The sequence below is a fragment of the Parasteatoda tepidariorum genome, chromosome X1 (assembly GCF_043381705.1).
Source record: "Parasteatoda tepidariorum isolate YZ-2023 chromosome X1, CAS_Ptep_4.0, whole genome shotgun sequence".
NCBI classification, from domain to species: Eukaryota; Metazoa; Arthropoda; class Arachnida; order Araneae; family Theridiidae; genus Parasteatoda; species Parasteatoda tepidariorum.
This window is the reverse complement of record NC_092214.1, coordinates 72,133,654-72,158,164: the sequence shown is the minus strand read 5'-3', so window position 1 is coordinate 72,158,164 and position 24,511 is coordinate 72,133,654. Positions and strand designations below refer to the sequence as shown.

General features: G+C 30.6%; 1 protein-coding gene across 5 annotated transcripts in view; it reads left to right on the top strand.

Moving 5' to 3' along the window:
• The window catches only part of LOC139427122 (flavin-containing monooxygenase 5-like), a 47,301-nt gene extending 38,813 nt beyond the window's left edge, over positions 1-8,488 (top strand). For all 5 annotated transcript variants that reach the window (XM_071187822.1, XM_071187821.1, XM_071187825.1 and 2 more), the window contains 3 exons: positions 2,282-2,603; positions 4,913-5,225; positions 7,207-8,488. In XM_071187822.1, the coding sequence (XP_071043923.1) occupies positions 2,284-2,603; positions 4,913-5,225; positions 7,207-8,205 (1,632 nt within the window). In that variant the 5' untranslated portion in view covers positions 2,282-2,283 and the 3' untranslated portion in view covers positions 8,206-8,488. The remainder of the gene's footprint in view (positions 1-2,281; positions 2,604-4,912; positions 5,226-7,206) is intronic.
• Positions 8,489-24,511: the final 16,023 nt, after the last annotated feature.

Below are 24,511 nucleotides of genomic sequence, written 5' to 3'. Positions count from 1 at the left end.
CAAGTAAGACATCAATATATATATATATATATATACTTGTTTGTATTTACACTAAACTTTATCAGAAAACACAACATTTGCTATTACGGCTATTATTCGAAGGCTATGTCGCCCCATGAAATATTCCTTTTGTGCTAATAATAATATGCTATTTTCATAAGTATGCTTACAACAGTTATTCAAGACTATTAGGTCTCAAGTTTAGCCTATATTTAGTCAGCGCCCTCTGTGCTTATTCTGAATAGAACGCGAAACGTCAAAATGATAAAATTCACAGTTCTGTGAAAAGGAAAAGTGTTTGTAATCTGAAATTTAAATATTTAAAAGGTTACTCACTTCATTATCTGGGCTCATTAAAATTTGTAAAAGCTGAGAATTATTCATTGTTGTTGGATAATTTTCATTTAGGTAGAAAAATCTCCTCAAATTGGGGCTTTTTAAAAATTTTTAACAACGTTAAAAATATTTGAGAAATTTGTTCGTTCTAAAGCCAGATTAATTGTTCATGGCAAAATGGTAAATAAACTCTTAAACTTTAGCCTTGTCTAAAGTGTAAGGCACTTAAACAATAGATTTTTTTTCATTTTTCTAGGCGAAAGAGCTTCGATAAACGCTGTTGAGAAAATCTTTTCACAAAATAATTATTTTAGACTTTTTGCATGCTTTCACGAATTCATTTAAAATGTGGTAAAAATGTCACATAGGAAGATTAGATTAATGGTTATTATTTCTAGGTGAATTTTGAATTGCTTAAAATATTCAACTCAGCTTTATTTCCAAATTTTGCAATTCTTTATGTTAATCTAACTTATATTAATCTTAATTAATCTAACTTTTAATCAATGAATTTTAGTTTCTAATTTTCATTTTTTAATTTCGCATTGATTTAACTTGTATTTCAATCTTAAATTTGTACTATCTTTAATAAATCTGTTACATTTTGCTTTTACAACTTACAAAATACAATTTTAGAAAACACACTCTTCTGAAAGATGCATAAAACTTTCAAAACTTTGAAGTTTAGATGTGTAGTGAGAGAGGAATTTAATTGTAAATTTTAAAAATAAAATTGTTATCAAAAAGTTTTTAATCTTCGAGAAATGAGCTTTTTTCTCATTTGAAGCAGAATTAATTTTTAATTTCAATTTTTAATACAGTACTTAATTTAAACGTTTCTTGGAAAATACCCTTTTTGCCGTAAGCATTTAAAAGTAGTATAGTAAACGTAAATTTAAAAATGTTAGAGCGCGTAACATTTGGAAAAATGTCATGTGCTTTTATGCTACTCTTACATTACTTAAATTATTTTCCGTTTGCATTTATTGTATTTTCTACAGTCTTTATTTGCTTAAAAATAATATAATTTATTTCTATCGCTTGTGATAATTGTATTAACTGCTGGGGAAACAACCTTAATTCAAAGCTTTTCCGTTCATATTAATTCGAAAGAACGAACAAAGACGTCGGAATAAGAAGTCACTGTATCCTTCCAAAAATTTTTACTTTACAGGAATTTTGAAAATTTTGTTTGACATTCTAGATATTAAATTTAGTCAACTGTTCAGTTCATCAAATGTAAAGAGAAATTCTCTGTGATTTAAGCACAAAAAAATACATAATTGGAAAATTACCTTTTAGCTAATGAACTGCCGTTTGGCAAAAACTGTTCCTGTTACTACAAACATTTTGCAACCTACAATTACAAATTTTTAGCTTGACTAGATTCGTCTCCAAAACTGCGAATCCAACTGTCGAACATCTAACCTAATTGAAGATTATTAATTATAAACAATGAAAAAATTTAATAACTTTTAATGAATATAAAAAAATATGAAAGTCAAAAATGAAGCATTCTTTTAATGGTTAATACGTGCACAATTGTCTTTAGTTATCTTGTACCTTAATTATGAAGTCAGGGTTAACCGGAAGAAGTTTGATTATTTAGGATTCCGTATCCGAAAAAAATTGGGAGCCACTTCCCTAGAGAATGAATAAAGATTTTAATTCTCTATAAAAAATTTCTTTAGATTCTGCATTTTCTTCACATTTTTATCCCCTTTGGTAATAATTCAGAAAAGGATTTTACACACGCACTTCACAAATCCTTTTGGAAATCTTATACAAATTGTATTTACGAATTATGAATGTTTCATATGAATGTTTCTACGAATGTTTCATACGAATTGTTTTGTACAATTGCCAATTAAAAAAAAATAGAAATCAAAGGTGTAATGTTTTTCTTTTATTATTAAAACCCATATTTATTTTTCCCCCTGCACAGGTATGTCAGAACGAAAGAAAATAGCTGTGATTGGGGCAGGACCCAGTGGGTTAACTGCTATGAAATGCTGTAAAGAAAAAGGCTTTATACCTGTTTGTTACGAGAGGAATAACGACCCAGGAGGCCTCTGGAGGTATCATGAAGAGGATATCGAAGGAGTTGCATCTGTAATGCGTACAACCATCATCAACACTAGTAAAGAAGTTGGTGCATTTAGCGATTTTCCTCCACCAAAATCCTTTCCAAATTACATGCACAATAGCAAGATGTTCAATTACTTTATGCGTTATGCGGAAAATTTTGACCTTTTAAGACATATCAAGTAAGACATCAAAATTATTTATAAATTTAAGGAAAGGTCCAATTTCAATATTTAGTCACTTATAACTTGTACACAATACATTAAAATCAGCTAATGATGCATAACTTTTTTTTGTAAGTAGACTACTATATTTAAAGAAAATTTTAACCTCGTATAACTTTTTTAAACGATTTCTTGACGGTTTATACACTCATCTCTGATTGTGAAGGACTGGGGTCTGATCTCTACCGGTGGCTTGAAGCCCAACTGGATTCAAATAGATATAATATCAGCTTATATGTGAAGTAAAGGTGTCCTGTAAGCAATGCTGAACATATTTTAGGAGCTGATGGTCACGAAATAATGGAGCTTTCACCTTTATGACCCCCTGTCACACAATGAGCTGCTACGGGAGTGTATTTTTAAGGATTTTTTTAATAAGTTTTGTATCTTTAACTAGATTGAATGGGCGGCTTTGTATAATTTTAATTAGACCGTACACAATTTCATTTCTGAAAACATTTATTATGATGATTATTAATTAATCGTAATTAGATGCATGCAGCTAAAACATTGTTTAATCTGACATTTTACAAATTTTATACTTTTATTAAATAAAGTCACCTAAATTTATATATTTCTTGCACCATTCAGTACACTTGATGAAATTGGTTGATTTATTTGCGAATTTCAGTTATCCAAATTACTATTTTTGTATCAGTTCTAAAGAATATCTAATTTTTGTTATAAAATTGTGCTATATTTTAATTAATTAAAGATTTTCAAGATTTTTTTACGCAGTTCTGTAAGGTTTTGAAAAATTTGTTAACCATTGGTCGTTCTAGATAGAAAACCTTTCGGACTGCCTCATTAAATTCAACCGCATATTATTTTGCTATATGAAAATATGCACACAAAAAATATATAAAACAACATATATTTTGTATGACATTATATTCAGCTAATCGAGTTTCATAAATAGGAGCAAAAATATTCTGAATTACTCTATTAGCTCTTTATACTTTCTTTCAAAAGATATAACAATAAACACAATAAGTAAAAACATCGTTAAAGGGAGTCAAACAACTAATTTTCTGATTAAACTATCATTGCAATATTTTTGAGATGGTAATTACATTCCATATTTTAAAGGACAAGATTCTAAATCCTTTGAGTTTCATCTTATATCTTAATTAATCATCAGCGCTGATTAATAAACATATCTTGAGGTGCTCAAACTATAAACAGTGTACCAATATTTTATTACTAGATCACTATTGGACTACTAGTGACTATTGACTCAAAAATTATTAATAAGTCAACTTTTTTGCACATTCTACAGTCATAAAACTGTTTTTTTTTTTTTAAATATGTCGTTCTTACAAGTGATTAAAATATTTATTAGGATAAAAGTAAGGAGGACTAATTAACTTTAATCCTTTTCCTAATCATCATCCTGCTTTTTTATGTGCATTAAAAAATATTTAGTATGTATCCCACTTTATGCAACTTGCATTGTAAAATGAAGCATATTTTCAACTCGTCTATTTGATTAGACGCAATAAGCAACTTTGACACTTAGTTTCAAACCAACTTATTAAATTTTTATTTTATTTTATAACCATCGTTGAACAGCCGACCCAATTTTTTGGATTTACGACTGCTAATGTTTAACTCCGTAGCCTTGTAATTTTGAACCTAATTCAGAAGACAAACTCCTGGATCAAGCGTTAGGAGAAATTTGCTTTCGTGGAGGACTTTTTGACGGAACTAACCCACATTTGCGTTACGTGGAAAGGGGGACTACGATAACCACCCACTGTTAGCCTGATGACAAAGGAACTCTAACCCATGATTCATCTACCACTGAGGATATTTCACGTCAACACTGTGGTCGGTGAAAGCCGGAAAAAGAATCGTTCCAACCAGCCATCGCAGGGAATTCCAACCCTGCTCACCTGATTGGAAGGAGAACGCTATTCAATTTTTAGAAAAAATAGCATCGGGATGAATGGCGGTCAGGGAGCTGATTCCATTTCAGAAATGTCCCTGGTTTGAATCCCGTAGAACGCATGGGTGTCTTATCTGTCCTTCTTACTGTGAGGACAACGTTGGTCCAAGTAATATGATGCCTCTGAAAAAGTGGTCAGCAAATCTGCCTTTCTGATACCCGGTTGAGCAATAACAAAAAGAAAGAAAAATTCTGGAAGAAACTGTGTTTTCTATCTCATTGTTAATATATTCATTTCAACTGATTTGAATCTATATTTTTTTCTTAAATTTTGTTTCATAAGGAATTTCTTATCGAATGGTCTTATACTCTTTTCAAGGTTTAATTTAGAGGTAGTTAAAGTGGAACCTACACCAGACTTTGAGAGGACAGGTCGGTGGATAGTATCAGTAAAGAGTACTCAAACAGAAGCAGTTACTAAAGAAACGTTTGATGGAATTATGGTATGCATTGGCCATCATGTATTTCCAAATATCCCCACTTTTCCAAATCAAGCCAAGTTTAAAGGATCGATTACACACACACATAGCCTCAAGTCTTGTGATCATTATAAGGGAAAAACCGTCGTTGTTGTTGGAATAGGAAATTCTGGAGTTGATGCTGCAGTTGATTCAACGTTTGTTGCAAAGCAGGTGAGTTTTTGAAGTTATGAACATAAAATTATAATCGAAAAATACTAAGTCCTTATGGCTGTTTGAATTCTGCAACAAAACTGTAAGAATTTTCAGTATCGGATAAGAAACACAGCTCAATGGAATTAATTTTTATAAAAATTGAATCAACCAACCACTTTACGAAAAATGAGTAATGAGATCATTTAAGCATCATATAAGATCATTTAAGCTTTAAAGGTATAATAATTTCGGTTTTCATTTTATTTTGTTTCAATATAAACTACAGTTGATAGTCTTGAAGCTAAAGTAATATAAAACACATATTTCTAAAATATAACATATATGTAACGAAAAATGGGTATTGATAAAAAATATCCTTAAGAGCAGTAATTAGGAAATACTCAAACATTTAAGCTCCTTTAAGGGTATAATAATTTCGATTTTCATTGTATTTTACGTCAGGATACACTACAGTTGTAAGTCTTTTAGTTTAAAAAATAAAAATATATTTTCAGAAAATAGAGTGATACAAATATGACAATGAAAATAAGCCTCATTTGACTACAAATGTATCTCTTCATTAACTTTTATTATTCCAATGTAATTTTCTCTCACTAAGGAATGGATTTATAAAACATTTATTTTTTTAATTGAATTTTCAATTTTTCTCATTTTCAAAAACCTTTACTAATGCAGATTGGCGCCTTCAGCATAAAACTAGTATAGGCATATAACGACCCACCTATCAACATGCTGAAAATTTAGTTAATTTAAGATAGATGCATACATAGGTACAATAGTACATACAGACACGTACATAGATACAATAGTACATACACAATAGAGTACGTACATCAATACAATAATACGTACACAATAGAGGCATGCAGAGATACAAGCATAATAAGCATACCCACACATCATAGCAGGAGTGGACCACTATAGTTATAAGCGTTTTCACATTTCAATGATGTTTTAATAATTAAGATTGTTGAGGTGAAAGTTAATGTCAGTTCTTAACAAGACGCGGAATTGTGAAAAATTATATAAAATTAAAAAAAAGAAAGAGCCAACGAGATACATGTCCGCATTGGGCAATACCCGAGTAGCTTCTTAAAACAAATGACTAATAAGTCAATCATTTATAACTTGTTATACCTTTATAAGAGGCATTTTATCTTTAATAAGCACGAAAAAAATAATATAAATATAGCAAACTGCGTAAAAAAATATAAAGTGAGAAAATAATTGAATTTTAAAAAAATGAGCTAAAGGCTAGCAAAATAATGTTTTTTTTCTTTTTTAATTTTTATTGTTATCTCCATTTTAGCAAAATTTGTCTAAAAATTAAAAATCTAGGAATTTTAAGCTTTCTAAAAAATGCACTTTTGTGGGCCTTGTCGATCCCGTAGACACACCTGTGTTTCAGAGTTTTATATAAAAGTGTATGCTAAAAAAGTGCTAAAATGTGGCAAAAGTTAGAACAACAGTGCGTATATTTTCTAATTTTCAAGAAGCACTCCATATATTGAAGATCTTTTATCGGCATTTCGAACTTAGTCAAAAAGGAAGTATTGATTATTTGATAGTAATCTAAACCGTATGCGGAACTAAAAATTAAGTAAAGAAATTTTAAAAAATTACTTTTGAAAAATTCCAACGAATACTATATAGATGAGTTACATTCATTTCAGATTATGGATATATCAATGCAATGAGGTTGGTGAATAGTTTTTAAACTTAAAACTGACAGTTTTGAAAGTCTTTTTAAGGTCCAAAACCCAGCAATGAAAAATATATATTAAAAAGTAATGAATCATTAACAGTTTAAGTTATTTGAATAAATACATGACATCATTTTGGCGTTAAAAAAAACTTTAGAATGTATTCTAAAAATTATTCACTAGTTATAAAATAACAAGTTATTGTTTAATTCATTTCTATTCTACACTGCAACGACTTCTGAAAACATAATACATTATAAATTTGTATCTCTTAGGTTTATCTAAGCACTCGGAGGGGTTCTTGGATATTATCCAGGGTCGGAACTAAAGGCTCACCGTTTGATATGGATTTCAACACTCGAGTAAAGAACTTATTCTTTTCCTATTTACCATATGACTTCGTCTGTGACAAGTTAGAACAGGATTTGAATGCGAAATTTGATCATGAAACTTATAATTTGAAACCCAAGCACAGAGTCCTAAGTGCACATCCTACGATGAATGATGGGATACCAAATGCTATTCTCAGTGGAAAAGTTATAATTAAAGGTGATATTGTAAGATTTGAAGAAAATGGTATTGTATTTTCTGGAGAAAATGAGGTAACTGAATGTGATGCAGTTGTTCTGGCAACCGGATATCATATTAAATTCCCTTTTCTTGATAGTAAAATACTTTCAACAGATGGGAATAGAGTTCATTTATATAAATATTCTATCCCACCTCACTTAAAACATCCTACATTGGGCATTATTGGTTTATGTCAACCTTTAGGACCAATTTTTCCACTCTCAGAGATGCAAAGTCGTTGGTTTATGGAAATTCAAGGAGGAAAACTTAAATTACCATCACTAAAAGAAATGGAAGAGGATATTGCTCGTAAAAACGAAGCAAATGCAAAGCGTTATGTTGGCTCAGCAAGGCACACTATTCAAGTAGACTTCATACCATTTATGGATGAACTGGCCGAAATAATCGGTGCAAAACCAAATTTTGTGAAGATGGCAATCACAGATCCCAAATTATTCTGGTATTGCATGAATGGTCCTTGTTTGCCATATCAATTTCGATTAGTTGGGCCGCATGCTTGGCCAGGGGCAAGAGATGCAATTTTAAGTCTGGATGAAAGAGTATACGCTCCTTTAAATAAGGATGCAAAAAAGCCATCTGATAACATATTCTGGAAAAAACCAGCTCTATATTTTGGAGCAGTAGCTGCAATAGGTGCTGCAATTTGCAGTAACTATGAAGTTATCGCTCAAAGTTTATACTAATAAAAACCAATTATCTATTATTTTGCGAATAATTACATAGTGCAAAATCAGAACATTTCTATGACATTATGTAACAAAAAAATTTATATTAAATGTATTATGCTTGCTTACACAACAAGATTCAAATATTTGAGAAGTTCATGATATTTTTCTTTCATTCATATAGTTATCTATAAATTAGGGAGTTCTTATCTGCAAAACTGATTTATGTATCTGAGAACTTGATTTTATGTGTCAAGAGAATTTTTTTTGTCGAAAATAAACTTTTTTATAACTTCAAAAATTGCCCTGCATAATCTCCATTTTACTTAATTAACTTCATTATAAGAAAATTCCAAAACCTAAATTAATTTGTATTGCACAAAATGAATTATTTTCTCTTTAGTCCTGCTACAGCTCGTTCACCAAAAGTTGGCACTTGGTTTAGCTTTCATCATGTGGTATGCGACTATACTATTTCGCTATTTTTGGGAGAAGGTTGTGAGCAATCCTGAACAAGGTTATATTCGGCGATCGCATGGCAAAAATATTTATTTCGCAAATTTTATCTACATTTTTTTATCATTAAATATTTCATAAATTTAATGATATTTCTCTCTTTTGAGTGAATAGTTTGTCCTTTTTGAGAAATTTTGCTGAGAACACAGCAGTTTTTAAATTCAAAATATATTTAATTAGCTAGAGAAACGAAAGGTATAATAGCAGATGCTAAAGCGAAGTAAGCGACTGAAAAAAAAGTCACTGTTTGTGCTTGGCGAGCATTAAGGGTTGTCTCAATTTCAAGAGCGGAGATGTTTCTCTTCTTACTCCTGCGCTGAAATGAACTCTGCGTTCGAGGAGGTCGAGCCAAGTGCCAACTCCAGGTGAACGAACTATGAATTAGAATGAACTATAATTAGAATGAACTATAGTTGCACAAGCTTCTAAGACATTTTTTATGAAGAAATAATTGATTGAATTGTATGAATGAAGGATAATAATACTAATAAATGCAATTTTTCAAAATGAAGAACTAAATGAAACCTCTCGGGCTCAGCCATCCTCCATTACACTGAAAATGAGCTGATGAAAGTAGTCGGTCCCAAAATAGTTAACACTGGATTACTAAAACAAATTACATGTTTACGAACTTAATAGAACTTGTATAATAAAAAAAATATTTTCTGTAATTTTACTTAACAAATATTTTTTTAATGTTATTTATTAGGTATAGCATATTACAAGTAGTCCTTCACCTTGATTCAAGAACTTAGCTCTTCATCATACAAAATTGCATTTATTAAGGTTTCCTCGAAACTAAAAATATCCTTCAACTTCACTTAAATTCAATTTATCGAGTGTTTAGATCACTTCTTCAGTATTTCTAATGTAAAAAGAAAAAAACCTTATTTCTAAAATATATGAAAAACTCTAGCATACGAGAATTTTAACAAAATCTGTATTCAGGGAAGTAAATAATGGAGATGCGTAATATTGGGGCTCGGGGCCCAAATACTACCATAGTAAAAACTACTTATTTCTAAAAACAAATAAATGAATTTAAAAAAAATTTCAATTTTTTAAATAATATATTGTGAGAGCTGAGGTGGCTTTGGGAATAGAGCGATCGCTTCCAAATGGGGTGACCGGGTTCGAATGCCAGCGATGGTTGGGATTTGCTGGTCGATACAAATTCCGTACCCATCTCGCACTGACCACAGTGCTGACATAAAATATCCCCAGAGGTAGATGGATCAAGGGTTAAAATCCCCTTGTCGTCGGGCTAACAGTGGGAGGTTTTCGCGATTTTTCTCTCCATGCAATGCAGATGCAGGTTAGTTCCATCACGAAGGCAAAATTCTCCCAATACTTGATCCAGGAGTTCCTTTGTCTTCCGGATTGAGTCCAAAATTACAAGGCTGCGAAGTTGAACTTTGATTGTCTTAAACTCAAAATTGGGTCAGTTGTTTAACGATGGCTTTAAAATAAAATTGTTATTCTGAAAAGGATTTTTTTTTAGAAAAAAAGGAGTTTTAAGGTTTTTCTATGGAAGAAATTCTTCCCCTTGCTGAAAAAAGCAACAATGATTTCTTTACAATGAGTTATCAATATTCCAGGCTCCTACAATTAAAACTAAAAAGCATCTTGTATGTTGTATTTGTCTAGGTAACTCCTCAGTGCCCCCTCTCCCTCCCAAAAAAGAGACAAAAGGGATATGATCATTTACGTTTGCATACGCTTTATGTTACCCTTGAAGTTACAAATCCTTCAAGGTACAATTTTTAACTTTCCTTATTCTTCTAGGAATAAATAGTTTCATAGAGTTTCCTACTGTAATATTTCATTATAATACCAGCTTTTTTATTAAGTACAATTTATGCATGGTTTCTTATAAAAAGAGCTTACTCAGAAAAATAGGGTTCATAAACAGAAAGAAGAATCCTGGGAATGCTTTGTTTAAATCTAGTAGATTAGTAACAAGGGATATGAAAATAAGCTATGCTATATAAATAAACTATGCTATAATTAATATCTTTTGTATTAAATAATATTTCGCAAGGAAAAGTCTTTTTCAAAGCATAATAATTTTAGAGTTGAGAACTAAACATTGGCCTACATTCTCTTTAAAATCAGGGACCGATCAAGACAAATTCGGGTTCAAGGCCCATAAAATTTTCCGGGCCCCTTACACAATATTTTGAAATTAAATTACTGAAGAGTAGTCCTTACAATAAAAAAAAAACTATTGAACTGCATGATTCAAGAGAAACTTTCAAAGAAATTTTGAAAGCAGACAATTGAAGATTATTTATCTAAGATAAAGTTTGCCCATCTATAAATAATAGCAAAATATAAAGCGACAAAACAATTGTCAAAATAAAAATAGTTTGGCGATCACAAAAAATTTAAATTATTGATTTTTGCTAAAAGTCACTGATTAGCTGAATAATTTTTTGTTGTAAGCTGCAATAATTTTTTATTTAGTACTTAAACCAACACAAATCTAGCCCATCTTTCATTAGATTTGAAGATAAGTTCAGCATGTATGCTAAGATATTAAATTTATTAATTATTATTTTTATTAAAAAAATAAACTGCTGGCTAATAAAATTTATAAACAAAATAAATAAACTCCAAGAAAGACAAGAGATATCACAACAAAATTTATTTTGTAGATAACATATTGACCAAGTATCAAATGATCAAATTCATAGACTTCTGTGAAGTGTGGTTCCTCCCAAAATCAGTAGCCAGAGTAGCCGCCATTGTTGCAGATCACCGCTGCCACACGCCTCGGCATTGATTCCAAGAGACTTTGGATGTGTTCTTGGGGTACAGACTAGCCTAGAGCTCCTGTTGACACTAATAATTTATAAGAGACTTTGCAAGCGTGCATTCTTGTTGCATACGTTTAAGCCATTTGCGTAGAAATTGCACCAGTTAAAATTCAGTTGTACTTACGAATTTGATAAATGAATTTGACTTGATCAAATTTTCTTTATATCGTGATACAACCTAAGCCAAAGTGTACAACCTAATATACAACCTAAACCAATGTTCTTTATATCGTGATACAACCTAGCTCACACAAACCAATGTTTGTGTGAGTTAGGTTGTATCACGATGTAAAGAAAATTTGAAATTAAAAAATTAATTTTTTCAGAAAAACGGTTTCTTTCAGTATTTAAAAAACAGTAATATGTTTGAGGCCCCTCAGAAATTGTGAGCCCTAGCCCATGCCTATAGGGCCTAGGTGATAATAAGGCCCTGTATAAAATAAAACAATCCTTTTAATACTTATCTCATGACTTATCTTTAAAAGAAACTTTTAAGAATTAGTGGATTCTTGAGTATGGAATTTTTCATGACACGTAAGTAATCTGAGAAAAAAGTGCTTGATAAATAATACAGATCTATAATAAAATATATGCTTGTTTTTATTACTTTATTTTACCGAGTTGTGTTCATTTTAGCGACAATCACTTCATTGACCGACCATTTCATCGACACCACTGCGTCGACAGGCCATTCCATCGACAAGGTCATTTTGTAGACAGAGTCATTTCGTCGGCAGCCATTTTGACAACAGAGTCGTTTCGTCGACTGTTTCATTTCGTCGATAGGATAATTTCGTTGACAGGGCGGTTTTCTCGACAGTTCATTTCGGAGACAGGGTCGTTTCAAGAATAGGGTTATTTCGTCGACGGGGACATTTCTCCACATGATCATTTCGTCAACATGGTCATACGTAATTTTAAAACCATTTTCAGGGTTTGTTAGATTAAGCATTACGTCACTTGTACTTCTTCGTAATTTAGAGTATTTATTTCGGAATTCTTTAAGCCTAGCCTGAATTATAACTTTTATGCTATGGTAAAATAGCCAGAAAAGAAGCATTTTTGTTCTCTTTTTAAGTTCAAAATTGCCTAATCTTTTTGCCTTACATCTCGTTTCAAAAACAAAACTCTTGTAAATTTGCCTTGGTTTTTTACACACTTATTTCTAAGATTATTTGTTACATTTTTAGACAGAATAAGGCTTATATTGATTAAAATTTCAATGATTGATGAGTTTCAATTATAAATAATCTACTATCATCTTTTTCGATGCGCATGTCAGACATTTAATTAGATTGCGTCTCCTGATCTTGAACACTTTTACGCCTCAGACACTTTTAGAATAAAAAGTTTCATTTGTCAGCTAAATTCGAAGTGAATAAATTAAATAAATATTCCATTATTTTTTTTTAATCGTACATGTCAGACATTTAGTTAGGATTGCGTCTGCTGATATTGAATACTTACGCTTGCGATACTGTTAAAATAAAGCATTTTATTTATAAGCTAATTTCGAAATGAATGAATAATATGAATAGTCCATATTTTAAAAAATAATATTTTAAAAAAACTAAATGTTTTTTTTTTAACTTTTAAGTGAAACCACGATTTTCAATTTAATATTATGGATGAATGAAATTTTGGTAGAGAAAAAAAATTATTTTTCCTTTCATTTTTCAGTTCTTTCGTCAAATTTTAATTATTTTTATTAAACGAATTGCAAATTCCAACTATTTTGCTTTAGTTAAGGCCATTAAAAAATTTTATTACAAAGGGACGATTTAAAGAAATCTCGTACTTAATTTAATGCCGATTGAATAGGGGGATTTTTATTTTCCTTTCTCAAACATAGTTTAAAATCTTTAATAATACCTTGATACTTTTGTAATTAGATATTATTTTCTCTGACATTCGAAATAGCATACTTTGTAAATCACAGAAAAAAGCACTGAAAAAAATATGAAAAGAGCATCTCTTTAACATTTGTATAAACTTAATATCCGATTTTATTCATGCCGTTGTAACTGAATTTAAAAAGAATCAATTATTCAATCCTAATTATTTTTTAAAAATTACTACTTGTACAATGTTTTATTTAAGCTTCAAAGGAACTTTTAATAATTTATAAATTTTTAATACAATTGTATGAGATACTATAATAGTTTTATTATAAATAGTGGATTCCTTAACTATTATCTCTCTGAGTCTAAATTTTTTGATAAGTAAAGTATTAAAACTGAGAGGATATCAATTAAATTTTCTTTAAAATAAAGGTAGTTATAAAAAGTATAATTTGTATTTCATTAAATCATAGTACAATGATTATAATTGTCGAAGTTTTGAGCAATTTTAGAATTGCCTAAGTGTCTTAATTTTGCTAAATAATATGAAGTAGGGAAAATTTATAATTTTTTTTTTATCAGAATACCTTGTAAAATCTTGAAAAATATTTTTTTTTCCTTGAAAAGTTTTAGAAAAAAATAAGTTTGTTGCATGTGTGTCACATATGTTTGTTACATTTTTAAACAGAATAAGGCTTATACTGATTGAGATTTCAATGATGAGTTTCAAAAATAATTCACTATCATCCTTTTCGATATGCATGCATGTCGGACATTTAATTCGATTGCGTCTTCTGATCTTGAACACTTTTACGCCTCAGACACTTTTAGAATAAAAAGTTTCATTTGTCAGCTAAGACACTTTTAGAATAAAATATTTTTTTGTTAGCTAAATTCGAAAGGAATAAATAAAATAAATAGTCCATAATTTTTTTAAATTGTGCATGTCAGATATTTAATTAGGATTGTTTCTGTTGATCTTGAATACTTACACTTGCGATACTGTTAGAATAAAGCATTTTATTTATAAGCTAATTTCGAAATGAATGAATAAAATAAATAGTTCACTGTCATTTTTTCGATGTGCATGATAAACATTTATTTAGGATTAAGTCGACTAATTTTTAGCACTTTTCACTTCAAACTCGCTTAAAATATTTTATTTACTAGTTTAATTCCAGATGATTAATAAAATAAATATTAATTTTGAAATTTAAGGAGCTATAATTTAAAGATGGTATTTTAAAGTTATGTTAATGCTTCTATTTCAAAAAAAAAACTAAATGTTTTTTTCAAAACTTTAAAAGTGAAACTACGATTTTCAATTTAATATTATAGTGAGTGACATTTTGGAGGAGAAAAAAAATTTAATTTTCTTTTGTTTTTGATTTCTTTCGTCAAATTTTAATAATTTTTTTTTAAACGAATTACGAATTCCAACTATTTTGCTTTTGTTAAGGTCATTAAAAAATTTTATTATAAAAAGGACGATTTAAGGAAATCTCGTACTTAATTTAATGCTGATTGAATAGGGGGATTTTTATTTTAATTTCTCAAACAAAGTTTGAAATCTTTAATAACAGCTTGGTACTTTTGTAATTAGATATTATTTTCTCTGATATTCAAAATAGCATACTTTGTAAATTACCGAAAAAAGCACCAGAAAAAAAGCACTGAAAAAAAAAACCTACCGGAAACGAGCATTTCATAAACATTTGTATAAACTTAACATCTGATTTGATTCATGCCGTTGTACCTTAATTTAAAAAGAATCAATTATTCAATCCTAATTATTTTTAAAAAATTACTACTTGTACAATGTTTTATTTAAGTTTTAAAGGAATTTTTAATAATTTATAATTTTTTAATACAATTATATGAGATACTATAATAGTTTTATAATAAATAATGGATTCATTAACTATTGTCTCTCAGGGTCTTAATTTTTTGATAAGTGAAATATTAAAACTGAGAGGATATCAATTCAATTTTCTTTAAAAGAAAGGTAGTTATAAAAAAATTAATTTCTATTTCCTTAAATCACAGTACAATAATTATAATGATCAGAGTTTTGAACAATTGTCTTTCACATCCATTGTTCCTAATCTTGAAGCTTAGGAATAATGGATATGAAAATAAACTATGCTATGTTGAAAATTTATGTAGAATCAATCCATAGTTAATCAAGAAAGAAATATTTTTTCATGAAATTAATATCTTTTGTAATAAATCATAGTGCGCAAGGAAAAGCCTTTTTCAAAGCATTATAAGTTTAGTATTGAGAACTAAACATTGACCTACATTCTCTATAAAATGAAGCAATCCCTTAAATACTTATCTTTGAAAGAAAATTTTAAGAATTTGTGGATTCTTAAGTATGGAATTTTTCATGACACGTTAGTAAACTGAGAAAAAAGTGCGTGATAAATAATGCAAATCTATAATAAAATATACGCTTGATTCATTATTTTATTTTACCGGACTGCTTTCATTTCAGCGACAATCACTTCACTGACAGACCGTTTCATCGACACCACTTCGTCGATGGGCCATTTCATCGACAAGGTCATTTTGTCGACGGAGTCATTTCGTCGACCGGCCATTTTGAAGACAGAGTCATTTCTACGACAGTGTCATTTCGTCGATAAGGTAATTTCGTTGACAGGGTGGTTTTCTCGACAGTTCATTTCGGAGACACGGTCGTTTCAAGATTTGGGTTATTTCGCCGACAGGGACATTTCTCCGACATGGTCATTTCGTCGACATGGTCATACGTAATTTTAAAACCATTTTTAGGGTTTGTTAGTTTAAGCATTACATCACTTGTATTTCTTCGTAATTTAGTGTATTTATGAAGAATTTTTTAAATCTAGCCTGAATTATAATTTTAATGCTATATTATAATAGACAGAAACGAAGCTTTTTTTTTCTTTTTAAGATTAAAATAGCCTACTCTTTTTGCTTTACATCACGTTTCAAAAACAAAATCATTGTAAACTTGATGTTTTAGTTTTTTACACATATTTCTAAGATTGTTTGTTACTTTTCTAAACAGAATAAGGCTTATATTGATTGAGATTTCAATGACTGATGAGTTTCAATAATAAATAATCCACTATCATCTTTTTCGATGAGCATGTCAGACATTTAATTAGATTGTGTCTGCTGATCTTGAACACATACACTTGCGACTCTAATGGAATAAAACATTTTATTTCTAAGCTAATTTCGAAATGAATGAATAAAATAGTCCACTGCCATTTTTTAGATGTGCATGTTTAACATTCATTTGGGATTACGTCCACTGATCTTTCACACTTGTTCAAGCTCAATCAATTTCCAAATGATTGAGCTTTGATGAAAGCACAGTGATTTCTATTAAGGAGTCAAAAATTAAAGTTAAAGCGAAAAGGAGTCAAATCATTGATTTTCAAACACCCAAGAGTTCATAAGTTCACACAATGACGATTCGTGAAATATTGAATAAATTTTGTTTTTTCAAATTCTTTTATATAAATCCTCTCATAATTCTGAAATACCTCTTCTAAAATATAATATAACTCTATGTATGGAAATTCTCCAATTCTCCAATCATATCCATGCGTATTATTTTTTATCCAAAAATATGTCTTATCTCATGCTTCCTTAGCTTTATGAAACTATGATGGTAGAAATGTCCAATTATTTAAATTATTGTCATTTATATCCAAGATTGCGAGTTCTTTTATAATAAATCGGTTTTTATCAAGCAAAAATCTTTCGAAATCTAAAACGATGCTACTCATCTTTTCTATGGTTAATGGGCAAATGGCTATCGTGGCTGGTATACGATAATTTTATTATTCGGTAATATACCTGTGCGCAGGTGCATATTATCACCAGTATCTGGTTTTAAATCGACTAACAGGTAGCCAAAGGGTTTCGAAGTCGTGTCTTGATACACTTCTTGGAAAAATTTCGCTTTTGTTGGATAGAGTTGTCCGCTTAAATGCGTGATTTGACTTTGATCACAAGGATTTTTGAAAAGAAAAAAGTAGTGAGAATTTAGAGAGATATCTTTACCTTTATGGAATATATTCTGTACAATAAAAATTACGGAAACATTACGGTGATGATGTCTAGTAAATAAATGCGTTAATTTGGAATTACTTCCTAATTCAGACATAAGATCATCGAGAATAATTAATGCATTTGAAATATTATTTAAATCTGAAGGAACGCCCTCATGAAATGTCACATTTGGTATTGTTTCAAACATGATTTGATACGCTCCATAACACCAAATAGCTGATTTTGGAAAAGGTTCAACAATTTTTTTGCAGACCTGACTTTTCCCGCAGCCTGTTGGACCAGCCAAACTGCACGCGAACGAATGCCTAAGTTTAGGGAACTCCATAATTTATAGAAAATGATTAAAAAACGAGAATATTTATTGAAAATAAATAACACATTTGATAAGCCCTGATATATTGCTTTTGTGAAAAGTTGAGTTCGAGAGGGTTGTGGGGAACTGGTTGACTATCTACATAAATTGATATAAAATTTAAATTAAAAGGCTTAAAATCAAAAGGTTTTTTTTTCAAATGTTCCATGAAATACATCATTTTCGACACACCCTACAATGACTCACTTAGGAATTTGCCCAGCAAACACATTGTCTTGCACTAGTGACATGTTTCTTTTTGGAACTGAAAACAGCATGCAGAGGACTTGATTGATAGGATATTTTGCAGTATCTTTTTCTAAAGCTTTTGCATGTCCCAGGATTAGGGGCTTACGCGTACTTTTCTTACTAAAAGTGAAATTCTATCTAATACAACTTTATATCCAGACTTTCTTATTAGACAAAACTCTGGTTTACTACGATTTAACTTAGTTTTTACATCCACCATGTTTAATAATAACCTGTTTTGATTAAATAAATCACTATGAATGCCGCCAATCATATCCACAGTTGTATTTCATTTAAAAAACTCTGATCTTTTTTTTTAAGTCCATCATTAGAATTTTTATAATAAAGTTCGGCCGTCAATTGGGAGGTTTTACTGTCATAACTATGGTTTAAAAGAGTTTCAATGTAAGATCGATAAGGATAAGTATTTCTGGAATTAGATATGATGCGGTCGTTTAAAGATACTTCCACTTGAGAAAACAGGAATGCAGAAATAAATTTATTGGACCAATTTTATCATCCGCTGCTAAATTGGTATTATCGTTTTTAAAAATTTTTGCTTGTACGTGAAGCTGGGTTTGGCTAAGATCAATGAATTCATCACCAGAACCAAATATATGAAATTCAACGGGTCCGCCATCAAACACATTCGATAACGGGTGAAATTCTACCCACTGACCACTTTGTATAACCGTTTGTGTGAAACAATTCCAACTTGGACTTCACACATTCTGGAGATCTTTTTAAAAGAAACGTCATGATGAGTCAAAAATATCACGTCCTCTCACTTTCTGTTGCGTTGATGAAATTATCTTTTTCTTAGTTTTGCGTTTTCTTTTATAGCGTCCACTGCAATCATTGACTGTATTTTCCCAAGTGCTTTATTGGCCAGATTTTTAACCGACTCTTTTGCTCTATTTTTGGCTGATGTTTTCAAATCTTGGCCTGCTAATACATCGGACATAACACGTGATCCTGTGACTAATGCTTCTTTTCCAACAGTTTTCGACCCGCGAAGAATATATGGTAGGGCTGCTCTAAATAAACGTCTAAATATGCCGCTCAGATCATAACCTTTTTGAAACGACGCACCTCGATAATAAGGTAAACCGTTTCCCACTTGGGAAGCATAATGGTCCTCCAACTTCTTGGAACAGCAAACGTAAGGTACTTTCATCTTGACATCTCATCTTGAAATGAAACATTTTTGAAAAAACGCTCAATATTTATAGTATTTGTCGCATTCGGAAATGTAGTACAACCATCACTTTACCTCTTTCAAATGGAACAAAATGACCCGAATTCAGTGGGAGTTCAATTTGAATTGTTTGAAATGAATGGCTCGTAAAGGGTAAGTATTGAGGTCTATCATAACAGTGACTGATTGCTTCACCATCATGTCCTTTTATTCGAACGATCCGTAGTAAAGGAGCTTGTGTATCTCCTACAATTTGAGGTGAAATAAGATCTGTGTACACATAGAAAACTGAAAAATTAGACCACGCATCATTCACAAATTCGCTTTTCTGGTTACCCGTAATGACTGCATCTAGTTGGAATCCTAACAATTCACCTAACTTCTCTAAATGAAGGCTGCTACCTTGAACTGTATTTATTTTAACTCGTTTCGTAGCTTTATTGCAGATTATTGTAAGCCGACTTGGATAATTAGGTGAAACAAGTTGTGTATAGCTGATACAATATCGAACATTGATTCATAACACCCCACATCCATTGTTTGCTTAACAGTCGATGCGATCGTGTATCGAAAATAATTATTAGTTTCATTAACGTTCAGCCAAGAATGCGGATAGATGATTTCCCATTCACCTCTTAAATCTACTGGTATAGGTAATTGAGTTTTGAAATAAGAGATTTTGTTATCAGGAAGAATCGCGTAGAGCGATCAGAAGGTAACGTCACGTAGAGAGACATTTCTAAAAATGAACCTTTAACAAATACGCTTCACTATTTATACTTTTTGAACATCCGTCACCCAATCATTAAACTTTGTCGAATAACCTAAAAATTTAACAAAGTATTGTTTCTCTCCATTGATTTTTTTCCTCTTAATTATTTTTCAACTGGATAAAATCCAGAATCGACTACTTTTTGTAACTCTTCTGCATAAAAGGTACCTTCGATTGATTCATTCATTAAATCTTTTAATTTATACACTATAGGATTTCGTGGATTATTTTATCTATTACAAATAATTCACGTGTCCAATTATTTTCATATCCTTCTTCAAGGTGACGTTTAGATTTACTGATACGAACAGTGTCATCTATTTGAAGAACAGCCTTATCATTATTCATATTATCACTCTATAAATTATTCTATACTTCTTTTTGATTATCCATATTCACTGAGGCTGGTTCCATTTTTATACTTCTGTGTTTGATATGATTATAACAATATACTAACTTTGAAATGACATCAATATATTTTTTCGTGTTATATTCTGTAAAGTATTTCCACATCTTAGTTTTTAAGGTACGATTAAATCTTTCAACAATACTTGCTTTAGTTTCATTATTTGTAGTAAAAAAATGAACTCCTATCTTTTTAAGATATTGTTGCACAAGTTTATTTGTAAATTCCGTACCTTTGTCTGACTGTAAATTTTCTGGTTTTCTTTCTTTAAAAATAGTTTTTAAAGCAGATAATATATTTTTGGCTGATTTGTCTTCAATAGGAACAGCCCAATCAAACTTTGAGAAACAATCTATACATGTTAAGAAATATTTAAATCTAATATTAAATCTTGCTAAAGATTGCATGTCAACTAAATAAATTTGAAATTGTTCATCTATACCTCCAACAATCACGCCGTAACTCTTCTTTTAGAAATTGTATCTGTTTTCATTGGCTTTGGACAAATTCTGATACTTTTCATCATCACAATATGTTTGCTACCTTTTTTCAATGTTTTTTTTAAAATTGATGCCTCGCCTATTATGTTTGAACACTCAAACTCCTAAATTCTATTTTCTCAGTAACTACTATTGTTAATTCTAAGATTTCACTAAATTCTTTGAGGCCTTCGGGTGTTGCCGTGGATTGCCACCAAGCCTACCTTTTTAATCCTCTTTTTCTTTTGCTGAGAGATAGCCTACAGTATTCTCCGGATGCCCCCTGACGGGGGCGGGACGGGGTTGAGCTTTGATACCTCCAACAATCACTCGATTCCGTTTAAATTTCTTTTTAACAGGTTTATGTAAAGTATAAGAATCTTTACTTTTTAACCATTTCTTAACGTCACTTTTCTTCATTTTTCCTTTCACAGAATTATAAACAACATTTACACCTACAAAACTTCCTGGATTTTCAGGTTTTTCACAAACGGATGAAAGCAAATTATCAGTAATCTATTTCAACAAATTTTAGAAATTATGAGAATTTTTTTCCTCTAATAACAGTTTAATTCTAACAGTTAAAATTAACAATCACAAACATTCTTAAAAATAATGGTACAATAATTTTAATAAAATTAAATAGTAATACCTATATAAGTATAAAATAGTTTTCCTTGTTGCATTAGAGCAAGAATTTTTTTCTTCTGTATTAAGAACCTGAAAAAAAAGTATTATTCTGAAAAAGAAAATTTCATTGCCTCTGAAAAAAAAAGAAATCTCCTTTCCTCTGAAAACAAAAGTTCAACACGTAATTTTTAAAAAATATATAAATAACAACAAAATGTGTGAACATTATTAAATACATTTTATTTTCAAGGATTATAATAAAAAAAATAATTAAATTTCAAAGGAACAAAAAACTTTTCGAACAGCAGCTATACATTCATCTAAATGAATCGCTTTCAAATAACTTTCACTTAAAGAGGTTATCAGTTGTTCACGGTGGAAGAGTTTATTCTCAATGAGTTCTTCTTCGAAGTCTCTCACAACTCCCACGACGTTCAAAAACATACACGACTCATTAAAGTCCTTAACAGACACCAGGTCAGATTTCCAACTCTTCGTCACAAATTCTTATAGACGGCAGAATACTTTTTTTTCTCTCCAATGTTCTTATACAGAACACAGAAGAGGAGTTGATTCATTCGCAGCTCAGCTTCCCCATACATGTCACCGCTTGGCTTTTCCACAAATAGGCTCCTTTTCGATACCATCTTCAATGTTTTGAAGAGGTCACTGGACTTAAACTTTAGGGTTAGGTAACTGGATATCACTTCGTCCTGGACTTTTCTAATGGCGTTCCACTGGGCGAAGCTAATGTCTAGGGGGGAACTTGTACAGTCGTCCGCTCGTACACTTGTGTTCGTGAGTGAGCCTGTACTTGCCGTCATTAGCCATGAGCATATAAAATTCTCTCTTGTCGCATTCATTGACCGCCTCAAGAGCTAGGTTGATTTCCACGATGTCGAAAATGGAGGTGGGTGGACCATGTTGCAAACACACAGTGAACTGTTCTGGCTTAAGAGTGCTTATAAGTATTGCCACCCTAAACAAGTAAAATAATAAGAATAAGTGCTGCCACCACCAGAGAATAATAAATAAAATATTTAAAAAGTAATAATAAAAAGAAAATGATATCAAAATTGAAACCACAGAAAGGCAGAAATAAGTTAATGGAGAGAAATAGACAGTGAATGACGTATTTCCAGATGAAAACTTAAAAGTGTTGCCACCCTCAAAAGGTAATAATTGAAAATATTAAAAAACAAAACTAAATTAAAAACAGAAACTGGGCAGAAATGAGCTGACTTCCGGTATATGACATGCAGGTTCTAGAATACTTCTTCACTGGCACGGAGAGTAGCTCAAAACTTCGTAGGTTTGTGGTCTTAAGTAATTAGTAAAAAACTTACAATTAAACAGGATACAAACACTCGAAGGAAATGTAACCAACGGCATCCTGCTAAAGAATACTTCATAGAACACCCTGGGGTCACTCTAGCCAAGAGAAATTTTATTTTATATTTTATAACCGTCGTTGAACAGCCGATCTGTTTTAGGGTTTACGACTAAAAATGTTGGTTTCGTAGTCTTGTAATTTTGAATCAAAGCCAGAAAACAAGGGATCTTTTGGATCAATTATTGGGACAAATTTTTCCTCAGTGGTGGACTTTTTGAGGGAACTAACCCACATTTGCGTTACATGGAGAGGAAAACCATGAAAACCTCCCACGACTACAAGGCGACTCTAACCCATGATCTGTCTATCACTGAGGATATTTTACGTTAGCACTGCGGTTTCGCGAACCGGGTGCGGAATTCGTATCAACCAGCGAATCCCAGCCGTCGCTCAGATTCGTACCCGGGTCACCTCATTAGAGGCGACGTACTTTATGCTAAGAAATCTAAATTCACTATCGAAATTGAAATTTTATGCATATAAATAATGTATGTGATACCTAATAAATAATTTCATGTTATTGCTTCTATATTTATGAATTAAATACAAGTTATATAACTTTTAAAATACGTGAAGAGATTTTATTTTGACTAAAATGTTAAAATATATTACGATTTCAAATATCTCACATTTTCGATTTAACGAAATTTAAGCAACCCCCTTCGAGTTTGTGATATCGAGGTTTGACTGAGATTATTAGCAAATTTTTTGTGTTTACCGAATTTTGCATTAAAATGAAGATTTTTATCAAGTTTGAATTAGTGCAACATATTGTATTGAATGATATTAGTGAGCGTTTCTTAATAAAAAACCACAAAAACTATTTTTCACCAGAATGGAATCATTTCCTCAAAGAGAAGGTTTGCAAAAAATAAAATTATCATTTTTCTTTTTGAAGCAAAGGAATTTAAGATATTTTCTTAATATTGAAAAATTCAATGTTTCAGTTTGCCCTAACAAGGGAGAAATTTTAAAAGAATGCCTATAAAGCGTGAGTGGTTTTATCACAAAATGTCAAATTTAAAGTGGTTATCTAAGGAGAAAAACTATATAGAAAATATTTTTACTTTTTGAGGAAAACCTGATGGGTGATTACCGAATATATAAACAAACAACTCATATATAAATTACGTTAATGTGAAAAAGTTATTTTGAGTTTAAACTTGTGATTTCATTTTAATAAAAAAGCTAAATTAAATACAAAATTAATGCAAAAATTGCAAAAATATAAATAAAGAATATGTGAATTTTATCAGTTTTTGCACTGCGGAGTGATTGATAGTTGCCAGATCAAACGTAGTCCCCGAGCCACATTTTTTGCTTTTCAGCTCGAAAAAAAATTCAGTATTTTCAATAATATCAGAAATATTTTCTAAAATCTCTTTACAATAAAAACCGAACCTAATCAAAACTATCGCTTAAATCAACATTTATCCTTAACAACCCAATATATTTTCACTCAAAATGAGCAAAAAAAAATATTATCAAAACACGCTTTTCTTCCATTATTGAATTTGCCAATTTTAATTTTGTGTTGATATTTATCTTAGGTAACCAAAGTCCCTTTTTTTTTCTTTGACAAGTAAATATCTTTTGAT